The following is a 20799-nucleotide window of genomic DNA, read 5'->3' as shown; positions in this document are numbered from 1 at the left end:
CGCTAATGAGGGAAACTGCTGGCATCGTCTCCCCTTTCACCCTGACCAGTTCTACCCAGGTTTTTATCCCTTCTGCTTGATAGCATGCCCTACCTGACAAATGTGGGCTCATCACATCACCTTCTCCCCTTGCCCCCTTTCCCCTTTATTATCTTATTTTCCCTTTTCATTAATCCTTTCATTGTAGCTACCAAATACCTATATAATTTCTACATAAGAAACGTTAATTACTTTTGTGTTCCAGTAATATTAACAATATTCTCACTATATTCCTATAGAATATGGTATAGTGCACGATAAAGACTATGGACCTCATTACGAAAGAGCGCAAGGGTCGTGGTGGCAGTCTGACTGCCGCCAAAGCGGTGGTCCGACCGCTTTGGTGGCGGTCTGACTGCCACATTATGACCGTGGCGGTTGCGCCTCGGTCGGACCGCCAGCACCGCCGGTTTACCTGAACTGGGACTGGTGGTCCTAATCCTCCAGGGCGGCGCTGCTGGGATTACAACCGCCTTCTCTGCCATGTAAAGGCTCGCTAGCACCCCCATGTAAAGGCTGGCGGAGATGGGTTGCAGAGGGCCCCAGAGGGGCCTTAGCACTAAGCATGGGCAGTGCAGGGGATCCACTGGCCAGCCCCGTTGCGCTGTTTACTGTCTGCCTTGTGAACAGCGTGACGGGTGCTGGTGCACCCTATGCACCGCAGCATTGCCACCGGCTCAATTATGAGCCGGCGTCAATGTTGTGGGCTGTTTCCAGCTGGGCCAGTAAGAAACTCTCAATGGGCACTGGTGGCAATCGGACTGCAGGAGTTTGATGGATTGCCTTTTCCATCTGCCAAACTCATAATGATATGTATGTACAGAATCACTTTCACACTCCAACAACTCTTGCAGGAGCTGTAACTCCGAGAATGCAGATCTCCGCCACAATTTATACAAATGCATCCTGCTACACAATTTCTGGGCCACAGCTCTATAGATTACATTTTCAACACTATTCTCCCTAGGAATTTCTCCTTCTCAGTCTATGGCGACTTACGACTGGGCTACAACAAAATGATCTACAATTAATTGAGCTCATGTTCACTTTAGCACAGAAGACCATCCTTACCTCGTAAACATCGCAGGCAAATTTCTCCAACAATACATGGTGAGCATCACTGAGATACATTAGAGGCGCGAATGATATTCTCTCTACCCAAAATACCTGGATCTTGGCTCATAGGGCTTTATGGAACAACCTAGATCGATACTTTGAACTGGTCAATCCCCCATGAGATACTAATAGAGCCTACCGGATCTCCTAGTGTAGTCTCCACCTAAATATGTCAGGTCCGTCACACCAACAGCTCTGGTCCAGGAACATCCAATGTAAAACTCCCCCAAATCCCCCAACCCCTCTCCCTTTCTCTATCTCTTCTCTCTTTTTTTTTTAATTTCCCACCATACGGTTTAGCAAGGGTGACACTTATATCTTCAGTGTAACTTTGTGACATTTACTGTCACAAAGACTACAATAGAACTATTTCATGTACGCTTGTGAACCGTCTGTTTTGTTCTAAAATCTTTAGTAAAAACTTTTGAAATGAAAAAAGAAAATATTTATGACTTCCCTTGGGGTCAAGTCCGTGCTCTAGACAATTATTCATGTAAAATAAAAAAAACGAACTCAAAACTAATCCTTACCCTGACTCTCGCCTTGGCCTCCCCTTCATAGGGCCCAGATACAACTCAACCCTTAACCCTAGTTTTGATCCTGTTTCTGCACTATCCTAATTCCAAGGAAGCTTATTTCTGATTTATTTTCCAGCTAAGCGTTCCTCAAATAAATAATTTCACTGAAATGTGTTTTCTGCGAAACACTGTCATTAATGACAGGATGGCAGATTTCTAGTTGACTCCCAAGAAAATCAGCCCAAATCCACAAAAACACCATAATAGCTCTGCATGTAACACCCATTTTGCCACGAAGATAGAATTGGCTGATAATGCTGCAGCTGAATTTTTTAATTACTGCCAAGGACCTGTTGAACCGTTCTGCTTGAGGTAAAATAACTCATCTCAGTAACTCTGCTCCAGCTTTTCCAACTTTTTTCAGGCTAAAGTTGTTCCCAAAACAACTCTAATTGGATTCGTTGTCTTTGTCTACCTTTCCCACCATTCTTTCTTCATGACACATTTTTCTCAGTTCTTATTTAGCAAGAACATTTTTGTTTCTCTCCACTCCTTCACATCAGGATCTCCATTAGACCCTTAACTCCCACCCCCACCATATTTACTCTAGCAGCAGAAATGGTCTGCCCTGCTGTATTAGACCTCTGGAGTCTTGCTCTTAAGACGAGAACAGTGCCTGATATGTGGAAGCAAGCACTGGTTGTACCGCTACTCAAGAAACCCTCTGCAGATCCAATGGTTCTTAGTGCCGCTGTATAACCCTTTTACTTCTTCCATGAAAATGTCAGGAAAAAGGAGTTTTTAAAAAACTCTCTAGCTACCTGGAAACAAATGCTTTACTCAGTTCCACTTAGTCAGACATTTGTCTGCAGCACAGTCAGTCAACTGCCTCATTGACCTTGTCAACTTCAGGTCGATATTGGACCAGGTACACTCAGCCCCCTTCTTCGTACTTGATCTATTTGTGGCCTTTGACAGTCTCACATAACATCCCTATATTTTGTCTCCTTAACAATGGTATCTGTAATGTAGCTTTTATTTGACTATACTCTTTTCTCTCTAACAGGACTCAGCCATCTTGCTTCGACCTTTTCATTCCTCCCCTGTCCCTGTCACATGCAGGCTTGCCTCAGGGTTCATCACTCAGCCCTACATTATTCAATATCTACATTGCAATATCTACAATACCTACATTGCAATATCTACATTGGGTTCTTTAGTTAGATCCTTTGGCTTTGAGATAATGTTCTATGCAAATAATACACAATTTATTTTCTCCGTAACTGTCAATATCCTCTTCACATGACATCAGTTACCAATCGGATGAATAACAATTTCTCAAGTTTAACAGCGACAAGACGGAACGCTTCATCCTTGGCAATCAAACCTCTATTTGGGCTTAGATATGCTGAATGTCTGATCTTGGACCTACCCCTATCTCTTTCACTTCTGCAATAAAACGAAGTTTCCTATTTGACTGCAATCTGCCCTTTTCTACCCCAATCAGCCGTGTCACAGCCACTTGTTTTCAGCTGCTACGTGAAGGAAAGTCATTCCCCTCCTCTGCCTCTCAGTTCACTTGTCGTTCAGCCTTTAATCACACCTCGTCCTGGCTATGGGAACCCTCTATCTTTGTGTCCTGGTCTATCTCGCTCACTGTTTACAGGCCATTCAGTGCGGCTGCCCACCTCATCGTGAACCTACTGCCTGTTCGTTGGTGGTTCCACATCATTGGAAATTCATTGGTTTCCCATTCACAAACGGACTGTTTTTAAAGGTCTCTCTGTCTAGGTCATTGGGCCCTGGACCCATTTAATCTCTCTTAGATGTTTCGTACACTACCGTTCCTCAGGTACGTTAATGCTGCTATGCCTAACCAGGTGGTAACACCACACTTAAAACACTTTCTTCTATATGTCTGCTAGACATTGGAAACCTCTACCCCCTTCCATCAGGCACATCTCTTGCTCCTCTCTTTTTCGAATAAAATTAAACGCCAGGTTTAACTCACCTGCTAGAGCCTTTATCCTCTGAGCAGAAGGATACCCTCTGGGTAACAGCAGCATTTTGCAAATTCAAATACTAACGCTCAGATTAATCACACTGAACCAAGGTATAGCACTTCACATAAACCATACTGAAACCCGAGTAGTGCCTCGAAGGATAAACCGTTCTTTATTATAGTTTAGCTTCTTTCCAACAAGGAATTTGAATAAAAGTGGAGTCGGGCAGCTGTGTGCTCTGGCAACTCGTTTAGCATGGCTGGGCCTGGACTCCATGTGCATTGTGGTCCTCTAACTATTGGCCACCCCTCTCTTTGCAACGCTTAGAAAGAGTGTGCTCCGAAATCCACTTCTGAGGGGGGGCTGTGAAGTCTAGCTCCTCCTCGCACATCTCATCCCCCTGCAATGGCAATAGAAAGAGGGTGTTAAGCAAATTTTAGATATTTTGCAAGCGCTTCTCCCCAAAACCAACCAGTCCTTTTCCACAGTCCCTAAAATTATCATCCCTGATCCAGAGTGTCTGCTATTCAAGAAAGAGACGCTCCTTACCATGCACCTTGCTATCTCAAGAACCCTCATCTCTTCTCTACATTTGCAGCGGTGCTAAATTTGTAACAAATAAATAGGCAAGTACGTGGGCCAAACATTTTTCTTTGATCGTTAGAATTCTGCTGCTGAAAGTAGAGATTGCTAAATACCTAGGCAGCTTAGTCTTGATTCCACCTCTTGCCTTTTTCTTTGAGTACCATACAGATCTTGTCCCTTAGTCTCACTCTTACAGGTTCTTTTTCATCCCTGCTTTCATCCATTGTCACTGTTTTCCTATCGTTCTCTTCCTTCTTCTGTTTCCCGTTTTCTGACTTTGTCTCCCTTGCGGTAGGTCAACTTCTGAGTATTGAAACTAGGGCCTGGGGCAGTCTACAAACACAGGTGCAAACTGACTGTTCGAGGAGCAGAACACTTAATACTTAATTTGTGCTGGTGATCACCACCTGCACTTATTTTGGGGACCAGACTTTTCTGGCAATGGTTGGCAATTAGGGTTGAGCAAAGTGCCCTGGGAAATAGCCTCTCTGGTTCGTCGTGTTAACATTTGTAATTGTTAATTATGTAACATAGATATAGATATATATTTATGCAGTGCAAACCTAGCTTGGAAGCAACAGAACGCTGTACATTAATTGAGGGAAGGGGAAGAATCATGTTTCCCAAGTAGGGATTACACAAATACAGTTCACTCATTTAGGAACTTTTAGGATTGTCTTCAATCACATGATGTTGAGTCAAGAGCTGAGGCCGGAAGTCGAGCCTGGGTGCTCAGGATCCAAGGTCGGCAGCTCCAGCTACTAGGCCACACCTCCTTAAATTCAGGGAACTATTTTGTTCTTATTCATTCAGCACTCCATGCAAGTGCTCATATTTTCTTTCTATTATTATGTTATGCTGATTTGTAGAGCAGTGTCACCTGGAAGGTATATCCTGGCACTGAGCAGGTGTGTGTCTAGGCACACCTAGGGCCTAGTGGGACTACTTGGAAAGCCAGGTCTTCAGCTTCTTGTGGAATTCAAGAAATTAGGAGAAGGCTCTTATGAATAGCAACAGGCCATTCCTCGCTTTAGGATCAATGCAGGAGAAGGCTCAACCGCTGCACCAGGTTTTCCATATACATTAGTTTAGTACAAGTAGGAGCCCGGACAAGCAGAGTTGTCTGGAAGGTTTGTGAAAGCAGATGCGATTGTTGAGGTATGATGAGCCAGTGTTATGTAGTGCCATGAAAGTGTGGATGGGGAGTTTGAATTGTACTTTTTTCTGAACGTAGACAAGAGCCTGGCAGCTCCAGCAAACATTTTTTTTTAAATGACACGAAAAGCATTGACACAAAGCCAAAAAGATGGCAGTCAATCCCAGACATATTGGTTTTAGGAAACCTATTTTCTTTTTACATTGTCATGATATTAATGCAGGAAGCAATTGTAAGAAGCTGGCCTGGTGTGTGGTGAGCACCTATGATGTTATCACCTTATGACAGGTCCAGGTATCCCCTATTAGTGAGGTGTAGGCATTGTCTAGGAAGCCAGGGATCTCTAGCAGTAGCTGTGGGTGAGAAGTCAAGACTTATCTAGGAGACATGCAAAGCTTATGCAATACCACTAACAGTCACACAGCATGTACACACGTGAACAAACCACACAGTGTTACAAAAATAAAGATACTTATTATGGTAACACAAATACTAAAATACTGTATAGGCAATACTCCACTAGAAGGTGAGTAAACACACAATTATACACACATTAGCAGTCAGTGTTTAGAATAGAAAGTAATAGCAAATAGTAAAAACAATAGAAAATAGTGAAGGCCCTATGGGGAGACCAAACCATATACTAAGTAAGTGGAATGTGAAAGACAGTCCCACACCTAAGGAAGTGGAATCTGTAGAGGGGATCTGGAGGAACTAGGAACCCCAAAAGGTAAGTGCCAGGGTGCATCTCAGTGACCAGGAGTGAAAAGGTAAGTACCTGGTTGTTCCCCAAACTCACAGGTAAACTTTGAAAAAGAACTGTGCAAGACCCAGGCAAGACTGGAAGAAACCAATGGTGGATCCTGACAGAAGATGACCTTCAAAAGAAGCGAACAAAGTCTAGTTCAAGTTGGAGTGTCCGGTTGGGGCAGGAGCCACCACCCACCCTTCTGGAGATGTGGACCAGGTCGACGATGGAGACAAGGAGTCAGCTGTGTAGCACCGGGGCAGGAGAAGAGTTCCTGAAGTGATGTAGATGATGTCCCACGACAGAAGAAGAGTTGCAGTCAGTCAGTGGTGTTGGAAAACCACCAAAAAGCCTTGGCAAAGGCAAAAGGCGCAGATGAAGAGTTGCAGAGCTGCCGGAGACCAGCAAGGTCCAGGGGGACTCAACCCAAGGAAGGGGGTACCGGGAGACCCTCAGCAGTGAGGAGAGTCAGAAGACAAGGATGCAGCCCCCACAGGTAACTCACAGGCAGCATGCACAGGAGTTGCTGTGAGTCCCACTCAGTATACCTGACGAGGAGTCCCACATCGCTGGAGCAGCAGGCAGGAGACTGTGCTTTGCAGGAAGAGTACTGGAGGCTGGGGCTACACAGAGCCTGAAGATCCCTTGGAGGAAGATTAAACAAGCATTAGTAGCTGCAAGAGTAGCAGTGCACTCGGGTACTATCTTGCAAGGAGAGGCAAGGGCTTACCGTCTCCCAAGTTGGACTGCTGTTAGAGAGGACCAAGGGGACCACTCCAGACCACCACCTGTGATGCAGGATCCATGCAGTTCCGGAGGACAGAGGATCCCTTCAGCCGGATGTTGTTGCAGTTGGTGTCTGCGGATGCAGGGGAGTGTCTCCTTTACTCCAAGGGAGATTCCTTCCAGCTTCTTGTGCATGCTAGAGACTTGTTGCCCTCAGAAGATGCACAGCCAGGGAAATGTTGCAGTTGCTGGAAGGAGCTGGAGAAACAATGTTGCAGAGGGGACTTGTCGCTGGAGTTGCAGATTGTCAGTTCCTGGAGGATCCAGTTGCAGTGCCAGTGGCCAGAAGATGAAGTATACGATGCAGAGGAGTCCTTCTAGAATCTTGCACGTCGAATATGAAGACACACCCTGGAGGGAGACCCTAAATAGCCCTGCGTGGTGATGGACGGGGGGGTAGTCACTCCCCTTTCTATTGTCCAGTTTTGTGCTAGAGCAGCGACCGGGGGTCCCTGGACTGGTGCAAACCGGTTTATACAAGGAGGGCACCAAATGTGCCCTTCAAAGCATACCGGTGGCTTGAGGAAGCAACTCCCATTCCAAGCCATGTAACACCTATTTCCAAAGGGAAAGGGTGATGCCTCCCTCTCCCAAAGGAAACCCTTTGTTCTGCCTTCCTCTGCTTGAGCTGGTCAAGCAGCAGGAGGGCAGAAACTTGTCTGTTGGGTGGCAGCAGCACGGGCTGCCTGGAAAAACCCAGAAGATTGGTAGGAGCAATAATGGGGTCCTCTAATGAGCCCCCAGAGTGCATGAAATCATACAACCAATAGTGGCAACGGTATAGGGGTATGATTCTGATATGTTTGATACCAAACATGCCCAGGTTCCGAGTTACCATTATGTAGCTAGACACAGGTGGCCTGTGTCCAGTACACATGTAAAATTGCTTCCCACACTTACAAAGTCCAGGGAAATGGAGCTGGAGTTCGAAGGGCACCTCTGCGCATGAAGGGGTGCCCTCACACAGAGATACCTGAACCCTGCCCTCTGGGCTAGGAGGGCCTGCCGCAGGGGTGACTTAAAGTGACCTGGTGCAGTGGACCTGTAGAGGAAGGGTGCATGCACCTTTTTAGGAAGGCTGCAATGGCAGGCCTGCAGACATATTTTGCATGGGTGGCACAAAACATGCTGCAGCCCATGTGGGACCCCTGGTGCCCCAATGCTCTGGGTACCTAAGTACAATATACTAGGGACTTATATGGCGGCACCATAATGCCAACTGTAGGGTGTGCAAAAGTCCTAAGCATCCAAATTTAGAGAGAGAGAGAGCACAGTCACTGGGGTCCTGGTTAGCAGGATCCCAGTGAAAGAAGTCAAAACACACTGACAGCAGGCAAAAAGTGGGGGTAACCATGCCAAAAAGAGGCTACTTTCCTACAGCAATGTAACTATTTAAATGGCTCCTTTGAGGCGTTTTGTTGGCTTATAGAACTCTGTACACTTTACCCTGCTAGCCAGTGGTAAAGCGGTTGTGTTCCCCCTTCAAACATGATGACATCATTGCTATTAACCTGATTGGCACATGTAACTTACCTATAAGTCCCTACTATTTGGTACCAAGTGAACCCTGGGCCTGTAAATTGCAAATGAAATACTACCAGTGGGTTTACCACTCACTTTACCACCCACTGCAGTAGCAGTAAAAACACATTTCCTAGCCAACCATTTTTACAATGCCAATAGGAACTGTCAATAAAAACCCTGTTGACTGGCCTAAAAGCTTCCTTCTAAATACTAACCAGTCACCACTAATTTAGGCCCTAGTGCTCATAAATAAAGTCATGTAAAAGTTGAATTTTCCACATGTCCTTACAGTGACTAACCACCAAATCTGTTTTCACTGTTGAAGGGTTGGTTGTTCCTTAGGAAAACTACCTGTGTAGCCTTTATAGCAGGTTTTAAAGTGCCAATTCAACCTGTCAAAGCAAACCCTCTGACAGGCCTAAAAACTTTCTTTTAAATGCTACTAAGTCACCCCGAATGTAGGCCCTAGTGCCCATAAAGACAGGGTGCATGGTATTTTAAATTATGGTAAGTAAGCCTTTAATGTTCCATGTATCCTTACAGTGTCTCGTCACCAAAGCTATTTTCACTCTAGCAAGGTTAGTTGTTCCATAGGAAAGCAGTGAGATGCAATATTAAATATTAATACTGTATCTTGGGAATGGGACTAGCATAGAAACACGATTGAATAACTATTTTAAATTGTTATTTATATATTGGCTGACTTTCTGAGACCTCAGAAGAGTCCTAAAGGACTTCCCTTCTCTCCCTCTTGTACTCAGGACAAAGAAGTAGACTGCAAGGGTCATAAAGCTGACCTCCTCTTCAACCTACAGGGATATAACAAAGTCCAAGAGGCCTTTTCCTGCAGCTGGCCTCTCCTGTTGGCTTCTGTCCACCACATTGTGAATCTCTAAATTACGCCCCTGAGGTCCTGAGGGCTTCATACATATACTCCTGTGGTGGATTGAGATGTAAAGGATTACATTTAGAAGTTAAAAGCTTGGTTAATGTGTCCAACACACGCTCCATCACAGTCAGCGTCAAATTGATCCTAGGTCCTATTCTACCACGGCCATTGACTATCTTTGGCACTTTGTGCTTTGTGCTTCTTGGCACTATTTCTACTTGAAACTTTAAAAATTGTTGTAATTTTCCCGTCATTTTGTTAGTTAAATTTTACTCTATTTCTAATTCATTTTGTTTTTGTTATTGATTTGCATTTCAACGTCATTACTGTTTTAGTACTGCATAAATACTTTACCCATTGCTTGTAAGATAAGCCTGTTTGCTCTGTACCACAGCCACCATAGGGTTGAGCTCATTTTTATTTAGCAATTTTAGTGGTTCATCCTGGCAAGGACTGTAATTATTACTTGAGGTGGGCACTTACAACCCTCAGCTAATAACTCCATTTGTTGCAGTAAGCAAATAGCTATTCTTGTATAAGGAGGGGGTAGAAATAAGAATGTGTGATACTTGGGCTTTCTAAACCTGAGAAGTGTTGCTCTTGAGGGTAAACATGACGCTCTGAATGGAGGAGGTGGCTAAAATAGGATTTGGAAGTGCATCTCATGGTAGAGAACCGAGAGTTTCAGCTGATTTGACTCTGGAGGGGACTCACATTAGTGTGATCAGCAGGCTTTGGTTGGTTGACAAAGCGAATGAGAAGGAAGCATCCAATGTGTGCTGGCTATGGGTTTGGGTATACTACCATAGTATTGAGTTTCTAATAATGACCTACAAAAATATCAGCTGCAGAATGTCGACTACCACTATATTGTCAAAATAGGTATACATTTACTATTCTTAACTCCACATCTACTTATCTTAACACAATAGTTGTAAACTTTTCTGCAGTTACTTTTTTTTGTAAATCAGCATTTATGAACTTGATATTCTGACCTACAGCCGTGGTTTTTCCAGTGATGGTTTGTAATCCGTATTGTGCCTCCCACTGTATGGCGGTCAGGTTTTGTGGATCAGCTTCTGAGAAATTTGTATACAAGGATTGTGGCAGTATTGATAGTTTGTTTAAGGTGTGGGGGCAAAGTACCACATGCGTCCCACCAGCGAGCTGCTTCAAGGAATTCAATTTACTTATGACCAGTGTGTTGATCAGTGATGGAATGAAAGGGGTTTGATGTAAGAAAGAGAAAGTTAGTATTTGTTGCAAGGATGTGATAAAGGCCTTTTGTCATATGTTGTGGTTTGATGGCTTCCCGAGGTTCCTAGTAGAGGTAAAAAGGTCTTACTATAAGACACGTAGGTCCATATTCAGAGAAGGGAGCTAACAGCACAAGGATCAGAATTTTGAATTGTTTGAAAACTATCACACTCCGCAGTCTTCCACTGGCAGGCTTGAAAATTAGAACATGGTGAAGTTTATTGGTGGAAAAGGCTCCATGATTTCGGTAAGGTAAATTGCACATCCTGGTGTTGGGCCTGGTTCTGAGGTGGGGAAGTTCCATTAAGAGATGTATAAGCATCTCACCTTATGGTGTCAGTGTTTACTAGGTGCAGTATATGCCTCATTCTGCTTGGCGATGGACCTTAAGCACTGGATGAGCCACTCTGGCTCCCTGTGTTTGAAGCCGAGGCAGTCATCTCTCCTCATAGGATGGGATGATTGGGCTCTGTGTGAGTGAGGATGGGATGCATTGGGTTCCCAGTATGTGAGAGAGTGACCATTTTTCTACTGACTAAACCAGACAAACCTCTCCCATTTTAGGACCGTAGACGATACAGGGACTAGTCCTCATAAGGCTTTGTCATAATTTGTAAGGGTTTTTATAAAAATGTGTTTTTTTTCCAATGTTCTACGTCAGGAACATGAACAAGTATAACGCTTTTATTTTATGTGTTTCATTCTGTACAAGTGCAACGGTTTTACTTTATGTGTTTAATTGTGTACAAGTGCAGTGGTTTATATTAACTAGGCGCACTGATAATACATTTGAGTCAATGGTTTATATTAACTAGGCGCACTGATAATACATTTGAGTTGATTTGGTTTGATTTGAGTCTGGAGGAATGGGCTATGAGAGAGATACTTTGGCTCTGAGTGTAAGCTTAGTTTATCACTATACTCTAGTCTACCGTCTGGCATCACTATGGCCTTGTACTTCTGTGCTTTTCAAACGATGTTGAGGTTTCCATCGTAGCCCAGAGCTGGTGGGTAATTGTTTTCGGTTTGCCTCTAAGGCTACTGTGAGGTTGCGCGTTGGATTCACATGAGATGGGCCATCTGCAGTCTCGTCAGTTGGTGGATGGTGCTATCGTACTCATTAAATGATGGGTATGTGAGTTTAGTGTCGGAGAGATGCAGTCAGATGTTTTTGTTGTTCACCTGCGTCTCTTAGTTTTGGTAACATGGCCATACTCTGGCTGTCGGAGGTGGCCTCAGTGGAATGATGCTGGCAGGTCTGGTCTGTCTACGCTTGAAACATTTGAATGTTCTCTCTACTGTGTTCTTTGTGTTTATAAACAGGATGTCTCCTTAGTGGTTATTACTTTTGGCGAATCTGTGTAGCAAATGTATATGTCTACGATGTTCTAATGTGTTTGATTGTCTTTGGTGTGCTGTACCTGTCCTGTACAGGATATGTGTGAGTTAATCTGCCTAATGTGTTTTCCAGCATTATGTTAGTGCGGGATTTGGTATGTTCTGCATTTCGGTGTCGTATGTTTGTTGGCTGGTGCTGTTGTAAGAATGCAGAAACCATCCATATAGTGTGTGTGTACTGCGCTGATGTGTGTGCGGTTCTGTCTTCTGAATTCCTTTGTGACTATCTGTGGCCTACTGTGGCACATGCTGTTGTGGGTACGAGGGGGAGACCTTATGTTTTAGGTGGGGGAAAAAGACCTTAGAGCTGTGTATGAGTCTGGGCAGGAAGTATTTGGGCTGCACGTGGGAGAATGAGATAATGTGGTTGTGTATGTGACGTGAAACACCCGAGGGTTGGGAGGAAGTGAGAGGTTTGGCGGGTGTAAGAGAGAGTTCTGTGCTCTGCATGTGTGAGTGGGGAAACAACTGGCTGTGTGTGTGTGAGAGATTCGATCCGTGCGAGGGTGAATCCCTCAGCTGTCTATGTGTGGGTGGGAGGGGGGGCTGAGACACTGAGACTGTGTGTCTATGGTGAGGCCTCGGGCTGTGTGTGTGTACATGAAATTATGTGTGTGGCTGAGACACGAGCTCTCTGCGTGCATTTGGAGAAGCACTGAGACACTCAGACACTCTATGTGGGAGTCTGTGAGAGTGAGATGCTCAGGCTGAGGCCCTATGTCAGACGGAGACAATCAGTTTCCGTCAGTGTGAGGGATATACCGAAACTCCTTCATGCGAGGGCGAGACGCTGATTCTGAAAAGCTCCTGAAGTTGCAGGGCACTCACCTCGCTCTCGAAGGCCCCGTGCTCCAGTAGCGCCGTGGCCACTTTAACCATCTCTCTCAGCTTCCTCTGTGGAGACAGAAGAGGAGACGAGGGGAGAAATGAGGAGGCGTAAGACCGCGGACTGACTCAAATACAGGTCAAGAAAGTGCAACACGAAGTCAAGTCTCACTTCTAAGAGGAGAAGTAAAGGGCATTGGCATATTTTATTCACAGGAGACGGTTGTGTCAGAATATCGAATAAAAATATCGTCCTACAAAAATATCTGAGCCAGAGTATTCACTATCACAGTATTGTCAAGATAAGTATAGATGAGTATAGTTTTACTATTCTCAACTCAACGTGTTGATAGAAAGACATGAATTGCCACAGTACACATGCCTTCAGAACAGTAAAGCCATTCTTACCTATACAGACACAGTCTTACCTTCACAAAATTGTAGTAGTCAACATACTGACTATGATATTGTGGTAGAATACAAAAAGGCACAGTAGGCAAGACAGACATAGGACCCTGGGAGTGAGTGGAAAGTGGAACAGAGGTGTGGTTTAGGGGGTTGGGGGTTGAGGTAGTCTTGGGTGTGATATAGGTGCATTTGTGCGAACTAGCTATTACATAAGCATTTTAGGTTTCATCTTACAAACAAACTGAATGTTCTAATATTTTCTCCTCATACTTGAAAGCCACTGGTAGGGCATAATACATCCAGTCTCTTTTTCCCCACACCCCTTTGTCTAGGGCACAGGCCCTAAAAAAAGAATTGGGTAGACTAACTAAGTTATACAGTATGCAAGTGGCGTCTGTAAAAGAATTAGTAGAAAAAATTGACCGTTTAAATGGCTCTTCGTGCAAGTACACAGTCCGATACAGCTGACATCCTTACAGAGCAAGCTTTTTTTTTAATAAACTCAAAAGCTTACTGCCAAGTAGTAGTTTCTCTTAAATGTTTGTGAGGTGATAAATTGTGTTCCTTTGTTCCCTGCAGATAGCTAGTTCCCAGACAGGATTGTATCTGCGCGAAAGGAGACCTGATGGCCTTTAAATCAGCCCTGTGTTTTGGGCCCAGCTGGAGGGGTAAATAAAGCCCCTCCACCGCCTGCACATATTTGCTCAGTGGAAAGCAGTCAACAGTTCAGGCGCTGCTGAATGTGCCCCAGTGTTGGAAAATTACACAAGGACAACTATGACTTATTTCACTGGGGCCCAATTTCTTTGCACGGAGGATAGCGTCCACCCAGTGAAAACAGTAGGTATGCGTGCGTGTATCCCCAGCTTGTGCCATAGCGTTGTCCCTCACTGCACTTCCCATACAGCACTTCCCACATAGCACTTCTGGGCCTAAGCCCTGAAAGCCACCACTATTGTGGTGGTGGCTCACGCTGAGCCAATCAGACTTGACCCAAGCAGTTTCTCAGCCCAGCAGCTCTCATTGATTCTCCTCGACCCACTTGACCTAAAAATTCCCCCAACATTCTTCCTCCCATTCATCTTTTCAAGAGGCCCCAGTTTCTGGAGAGGGAAGAATACCAGGGCACTGCCCAGGAATGCATAGCATCATCTGATACATAACAGATCTACTTCTGAAGAAGAAATCACTCACATATTGCAACTAATGACTAGCAGCATGATCTACCCAACAAACCCCATCATCTGTCCTTTCCTCATGAGAAACAGCAAACAGCGTTTCTTTTAATTATTTTAATTATTTCAATATTTTATAATGTGTGTCTATATACATATTACATTGGCAGCACTAACAGCAATAAGAAAGGAATTGTTTGTTGTTTGTTACTTGATAACGTTGGCACTATTCTACGGATCTGCATGAAAAGTTCCCAAAAAGTACATCCACTTTGGGTTCTTTAGTGCAAGTTTTGTGCAGATCTGTGAAGTAGAGATTATGAAAAATGGGGGTCCCAAAAGTGCCATTTCCCATTTTGTTTCCCATAAGCTTCATTGTCTTTGATACAGAAAAAATGGCTGAACAGAATTAAAACAAATTTGGCGCAAAGCTTAACTTGAGGATTTTGGATGTGGCGATTTGGTGTAAATCTGTTCAGTAGTTTCTAAATTAGCATTAAAAAGGTGCTTGAGTTGGACATGAACAGGTTACATGTTAGAGCTATTTGGACCATTAATTCTAAAAGTTCTGTGATCCAAAAGTAAAAGATTTGATTGGCTGAGAGAATGCTTTTTCCCACTGACCATTTTGGTACAGCAAGTTCTGGAAAGGATCCGTGGAACCAAAGTGATGGAATTGGCTGGCAGTAACATCAGGTGCAAACGTTGCGGCTGCTATTACAAGATATGGAGACCCAATCCTCATGTCCTGAAACAAAAAATGTAAGGGCACACAAGGAGACAGAGTGAGCACAACCTGACTACCCCGCCGTTGAGGTGGGGCTATAGTCAGGAGAGCTATCTACACGAGACCCATGATGCTGAAATTCTTGTGAATGATACCAAGAAGAACAGAATATGCATGGTGAAATTTTGACCTGGCTAAGAACTGGAAACATGATCTGATCTGGTAACTTTGGCAACTGATGTCAAAAAGAAAGGGTCTTTTTCTTATTGTGTAAATATGTTAAGTTTTTGCCAATGTCAAGCAACTGTTTCCAGTAACTATTTAAAAAAAAGCTTACCACTAATAAGGTGTTGCAGCCTGAGCCTGGAGATCAATTCATAACCTGGATGAGGGGACAGATGTGGTTGAATATGCTTATAAAGATTTTCGTCAGTATAACAAAATAGGATAGAGTGAGAAAATCACACAAATGGCCCCGTTGCCACGCAGATTTCATACACCTAGCTTGATTGTTATTGGGATTTTGGGATGATGTCTTCAAATCCATATCCTGCCTGACGGGTATTGGTGTCGTACCCAGTTAGATAATGGCATTGTTGAGCTATGTCAGAATGATACTGCTGTCTTGTAGGTGGTTCATGGCCATGGCGTTGCTGCTGGCGAATGCATTTGAACACAATCTACTTACCCAAGAAGGACAATTGGATTGGAGATCTGATCACATATAACGAGCGATCAGAGATATATGCAGAATGGCAGCCCTACAGGGTCCATGATATATGGGACCATCTCCGGGCATACCTGGTGAGAGCAGAGGGATCGACTGCTGGATCACAGAGACTAGTGACCTCTCCTGGCTCGGAAGAGTCTGATGTTCAGATGCTCAATATGGTAATGAAGTATGCAATGAGACACCTAGTGAAGGTGCAGAAGTGGAATTATGTGGGATACCCCTCTATTCGATTCTGTTCTCACAAGATTCTCTGAAAAGCAGGTTGATACTATGCTAATGTGATTTTGTTTGCATTCTTGACATATGCCGTACTTTACTGTGTATGCTGAGTAATTTCCAGAAAAAATCATGCAACATTTATGGTGGCACAAGGTTGTGCAAAGTAAGGCAAATCAGTGTGTAGGTTTGCAAGGGCTTTTACTTTACAGTGGAAAAGGCGTTGTGCACTGGTAAGCTGCTCTTCACAAGTAGTGCTTTGTGCTGCTTTACATCAAGGGTCATTACCTAGGTGTAACTTGAACAGATCAGGGTAAGCATGCATTGTTTTGACACTTAGCCTGATATACTACAGTATCCAGACCGAGCTTAGGGCCAGATGTAGGAAGCCTTTTGCATGTCGCAAACTGCAAAAAACGCAGTTTGCGGCATGCAAAAGGCCGAACGCGATGCACATCGGTACCGACTCGCAATTTGAGGATGTGACTCGCAAATAGGAAGGGGTGTTCACCATGCTGGGTTGCTTTGTGACCGCGAATGCGGTCGGAAACCAACTCGCAGTTACCACCCACTTGAAGTGGGTGGTAACGCATTCGCAAACGGGAAGGGGTCCCCATGGGACCCCTTCCCCTTTGTGAATGTCGCCGAAAATATTTTTTCAGAGCCGGCAGTGGTCCAATGGACCACTGCCTACTCTGAAAAAATGAAACCAAATGGTTTCATTATTTTTTTGTATTGCAACTCGTTTTCCTTTAAGGAAAACGGGCTGCAATTAAAAAAAAAAACTGCTTTATTAAAAAAAAGCAGTCACAGACATGGAGGTCTGCTGTCTCCAGCAGGGCACCATCCCTGTGAGTGCAGGGACTCGCTATGGGGTCGCAATTTGCGACCCACCTCATTAATATTCATGAGGTGGGTCTTTGCGACCCCATAGCGAGTCGCAGAAGGTGTCTGAGACACCTTTCTGCATGCACTTTTGCGAGTTGCAATTTGCAAGTCGGTATGACTTGCAATTTGCAAGTCGAAAAATGTTGTTTTGCTGCATCTGGCCCTCACTGTCAAAAATAGCACCCCCCTACAGCAGGTGCTAACAAGAAGAAGTGTTTTCATTACCTCAGATATTCCTCACATTGCATGTGTCCTGCAATGTGGAGCCAAAGTGCGCTGTGTGGACTGTTTCAGAATAGGAATAGGATACTGTACTGAAAATGTATGATTTCAATACACATTTAATGCTAAACAGTACCCACATACCTCTGCATCATGGTTGTGCATCACACGAGACAACCTTTAAGAGTGCCATCAGGGAGGAGGACAGTATCAACGGGCAGTGCAAGTGAGAGCTGGACACCTGCAGAGGGTGGCAAGCAAGTGCTGTGCCCCAACAGTACACACTGGAGGGACGGGGGTGGCGGACATCAGGTGAGTTAGGAGTGCAGGGCCCTGGACGCCATCCTTATTGCACAGTATTCAGGCCTGATCCCCACTGTGCACAGCGAAAAGCCATGCACAGTGGGGTTTGGAAGCCCATGGAGGGTGGTACGCAGAGCCCATTCTCACTGTGCAGGGTCTAAAGACGTGGGCAGCAGGGGTGTTAGATGCTGTCAAGAATCCTGGAGTTTATCCATCCTGGGATCGTACCCAGTGTCTCAGGGACACAGTCACATTCCTCAGACTCCACAATACAAGCTTGCTATTGGCTGGCCTTGGAGACTGTGCATATGGCCCACTGGCAGCTGTGGAAGCAAAGAAAAGTGGAGCCATAAGGTAACACAGATCAGTACTTCCAGGTGCAAGGTGGAAAGAGCCAAAACATTCTGAAAGAGCTGAAACATTATCCAAGGAGCCACATACTCTGCAAACTTCTGAATCAATAAGAGCTGGGAAGATTTGAGCAATAGTCACAGCATTACACTTTGCCTGACAACAGAGGTTAATGGATACTCTATTCTAGTCACGAAGTTTACACCATTTGCGTTCCCTGCACCTGGTTTGTTTTGCTGTCCTTCAGTTCCATCAGGGGGTTAGGGCAGCTCAGGTTAAACGTTTGTTCCACAGTTAGTGGGCTTTGCTTACAGCTATTTCAGAATTCCTGTTCCAGTTTCAAACACTCCAAGTCATCCTGGCATCTATACATCTCTACTATTGGAGGCAAATCTTCATATTCTGTTCCCTGACTGTATCCTGGCCATCTGGATGATAGTCAGGGCCTCTCCGCTTCCATACTCTGCTAAGCTGCTCTACTGATACTCTCAAGTGTTAGTAAGGGCCGCTATTAAGGGGTCACCCCCGTTTTCATATAACTCAACAGAGGTTGAACCCATACAGACTGTGCGAGAGCCTCAAAGATTTTGCCTCGGAGACCCTCACACTTCCTTACAGAACCACTTCCTTACAGAATATTTTATCTCTGTTGGAGTGATATATTGGGTAGCATCATCATCGGGTTTCTCACTCAAGTCAAGGGAATATAGCCTCCACCAGGAGGGAGATAGTCTGGGGAAAAACAGTGATGGGATCAATATAGTGCTCATAAAATTAGCTCCTATACCTTTACATCTGATTTATTAAAAAGTGGGATAAAGGTAAGGTTACAAAGGTGAGGATGTTATTCAGCTGTATTAATAGTGTCTAACATCTGCAATGTGGGATTTTTTGACATAGAGCAAACCAGAACTGCTGTAAAAGGGGGTAGGGTTGCCCCTGTAAAGCTTTACCACATTGGTCAGGTAGAAGCCAGGAGTCACCCCAACCCACTAGCCGGTGCAAGCATAAATGTGGTACCCCAAGGTACCCCCCGAAGAACACTTCCTGGACCTATGAAAGAACAGAAGGACTGCACCTACAGTTTGAGACCTATGAGGGCAGTGGACTCCAAGGGTCAGCTGACTGACCTCCAGTGTGGCTACAGGGACACAACAAGCTGTGAGAGGCCTTTTTCCTGAAGTGCCCAGCTGACCAGTAGTAATTGGGCCTGAACTGGACTCTGCTGGAGTGAGCCTTGACCCCAGATACTGTTCTTTGGGCCCTAGACCCTTGGCTGTGTCTAATTTGACTTCTCCTAACATATCTGAAAAGTTGAAACCTTGAAACTTTTCGGACCTCCAGAGGACTGAGTGCAATGACCCAAGCTAATCCACACAAGGTGTGACTTCGCTGAGCTGAAGAAACAGGTTTCTCCTGCTCGGATCATCTCTGCAGCAGCAAATCTGTTTCAGCGGCCCTTCAATGAGAAGGTAGCTGACCTTGAGGATCATACAGCCTACAACCTTGTGCTGCTGCAGGATTCCGCACTCTGAAAAAGAGACTAAATCCAGACGTAGAACTCTTGACCAAGCAGAGGCAAGGAAAGTACCTGGCCGACAAGAGGACTTCTCTGGGTGCAAATTTTCAAAATTTCTTCCTCATAGCTTTCCCCGCCTAAACCAATGGCTTGAGCAAACCTCATCTAACAGCTATTTGGCCTTGTGGAACTCTTCTCAGATACAGCATGCAATCTTGCCCTGCTGGATGATTTCAACTTCCATTTCAGACACTAAAGCCATGATTTTTACCTTTTTTGCGCCACATTTGTGTCATTTTTTGACGCAAAAGTGGCGTAAACGTACAAAATACAATTGTATTTTGTAAGTTTGCACCGCTTTTGTGCCAAAAAATTACACACATGTGGTGCAAAAAAGTATAAATCAGGGCCTAAGTCCTAATACAAAATTGCTGACTAAGATGAACCTACTTGGTGTATCCTGCCTCAGCTACATCATGGCATTAAATTGCGCCTAAGTCACAGTCAAACACAACCATAGACTATCATAGGCACTTTACTTTTTCTTAGCTCTTTGTCACTTACATCTTTACAAAATTTCATATCTCAGGTTCACGTCACTGGATTTTTGTGGTTTTGGTGTCATTTTAGTTATTCAATCTTTCTCTGTTTTTATAAATTGGGATGGGAATTTTATTGTATTGTGTCTTTGACTTTTTAACAGTTTTACTAGTTCTAAACGCTTCACACATTTTCTTTAAGTTAAGCCAGTCTGCTTTTTGCCATAGCTCCTAGGGATTCAGGTCAGGTGTAAATTATTGAAACCTTTGACTGGACCATACAAGTTACCCATTTTATTACTTGTGGTGAACTACCATCACGCCCAATTAATAATTCACTTTCTTACTTCAAGACATTATATCCTGTTGTACACAAGTATATTTAGGTAATGGTACATTTTCTTATAGGATTGCAGACTGAGGGTCCCTGGCAGCACTTCTTTTTCCAACGAGTACCCCTGAGATCGGCTGATCGAGACACCTATGGCATGTTTCTTTTCTCTCTATTTCCTTTCCCCTTTTCACCCTGTGCAGTCACTTCAGATTCTGAAGTTCATTACAGATCTTATTTGACTGAGAGAGGAAGAAGTCGAGTTAGCATAGAAGTCCTTAACTTGAACTCCAGTAAATCCTGGCAGATTCCCACAGATGATGGGCTTGGGCCTGGCCATAGGCCAGCAGCCAGCAGAGGGAGGAGGATGAGAAAGAGTCCCTTCCACAAGATGCCTAGCAGTAGGTGCAAAAGGAGAAAGTCCATCTACACCTTTTGCAATTGCTGTAATAAAATAATTTGCACAGTAGAAATTAACAAAAAGGTGATTTCCTGGGCAATGAATTGCCATCTAAACAAAGAAACAGATTCTTGCAAAGTTAT

The 20799-nt window shown here is 44.4% G+C and overlaps 1 protein-coding gene across 1 annotated transcript in view; it reads right to left on the bottom strand.

The window, feature by feature from the left end:
- Nucleotides 1–3836: 3836 nt before the first annotated feature.
- LOC138292684 (uncharacterized) overlaps nucleotides 3837–20799 on the bottom strand; it is a 311929-nt gene continuing 294966 nt past the window's right edge. The window contains exons 9-10 of the mRNA XM_069231404.1: nucleotides 12848–12913; nucleotides 3837–4076 (exon numbers count right to left, since the gene is read on the bottom strand). Coding sequence (XP_069087505.1) covers nucleotides 3972–4076; nucleotides 12848–12913 — 171 coding nt within the window. The 3' untranslated portion in view covers nucleotides 3837–3971. The remainder of the gene's footprint in view (nucleotides 4077–12847; nucleotides 12914–20799) is intronic.

The sequence above is a fragment of the Pleurodeles waltl genome, chromosome 4_2 (assembly GCF_031143425.1).
Source record: "Pleurodeles waltl isolate 20211129_DDA chromosome 4_2, aPleWal1.hap1.20221129, whole genome shotgun sequence".
NCBI lineage: Eukaryota > Metazoa > Chordata > Amphibia > Caudata > Salamandridae > Pleurodeles > Pleurodeles waltl.
This window is presented reverse-complemented; position numbering and strand designations above follow the sequence as displayed.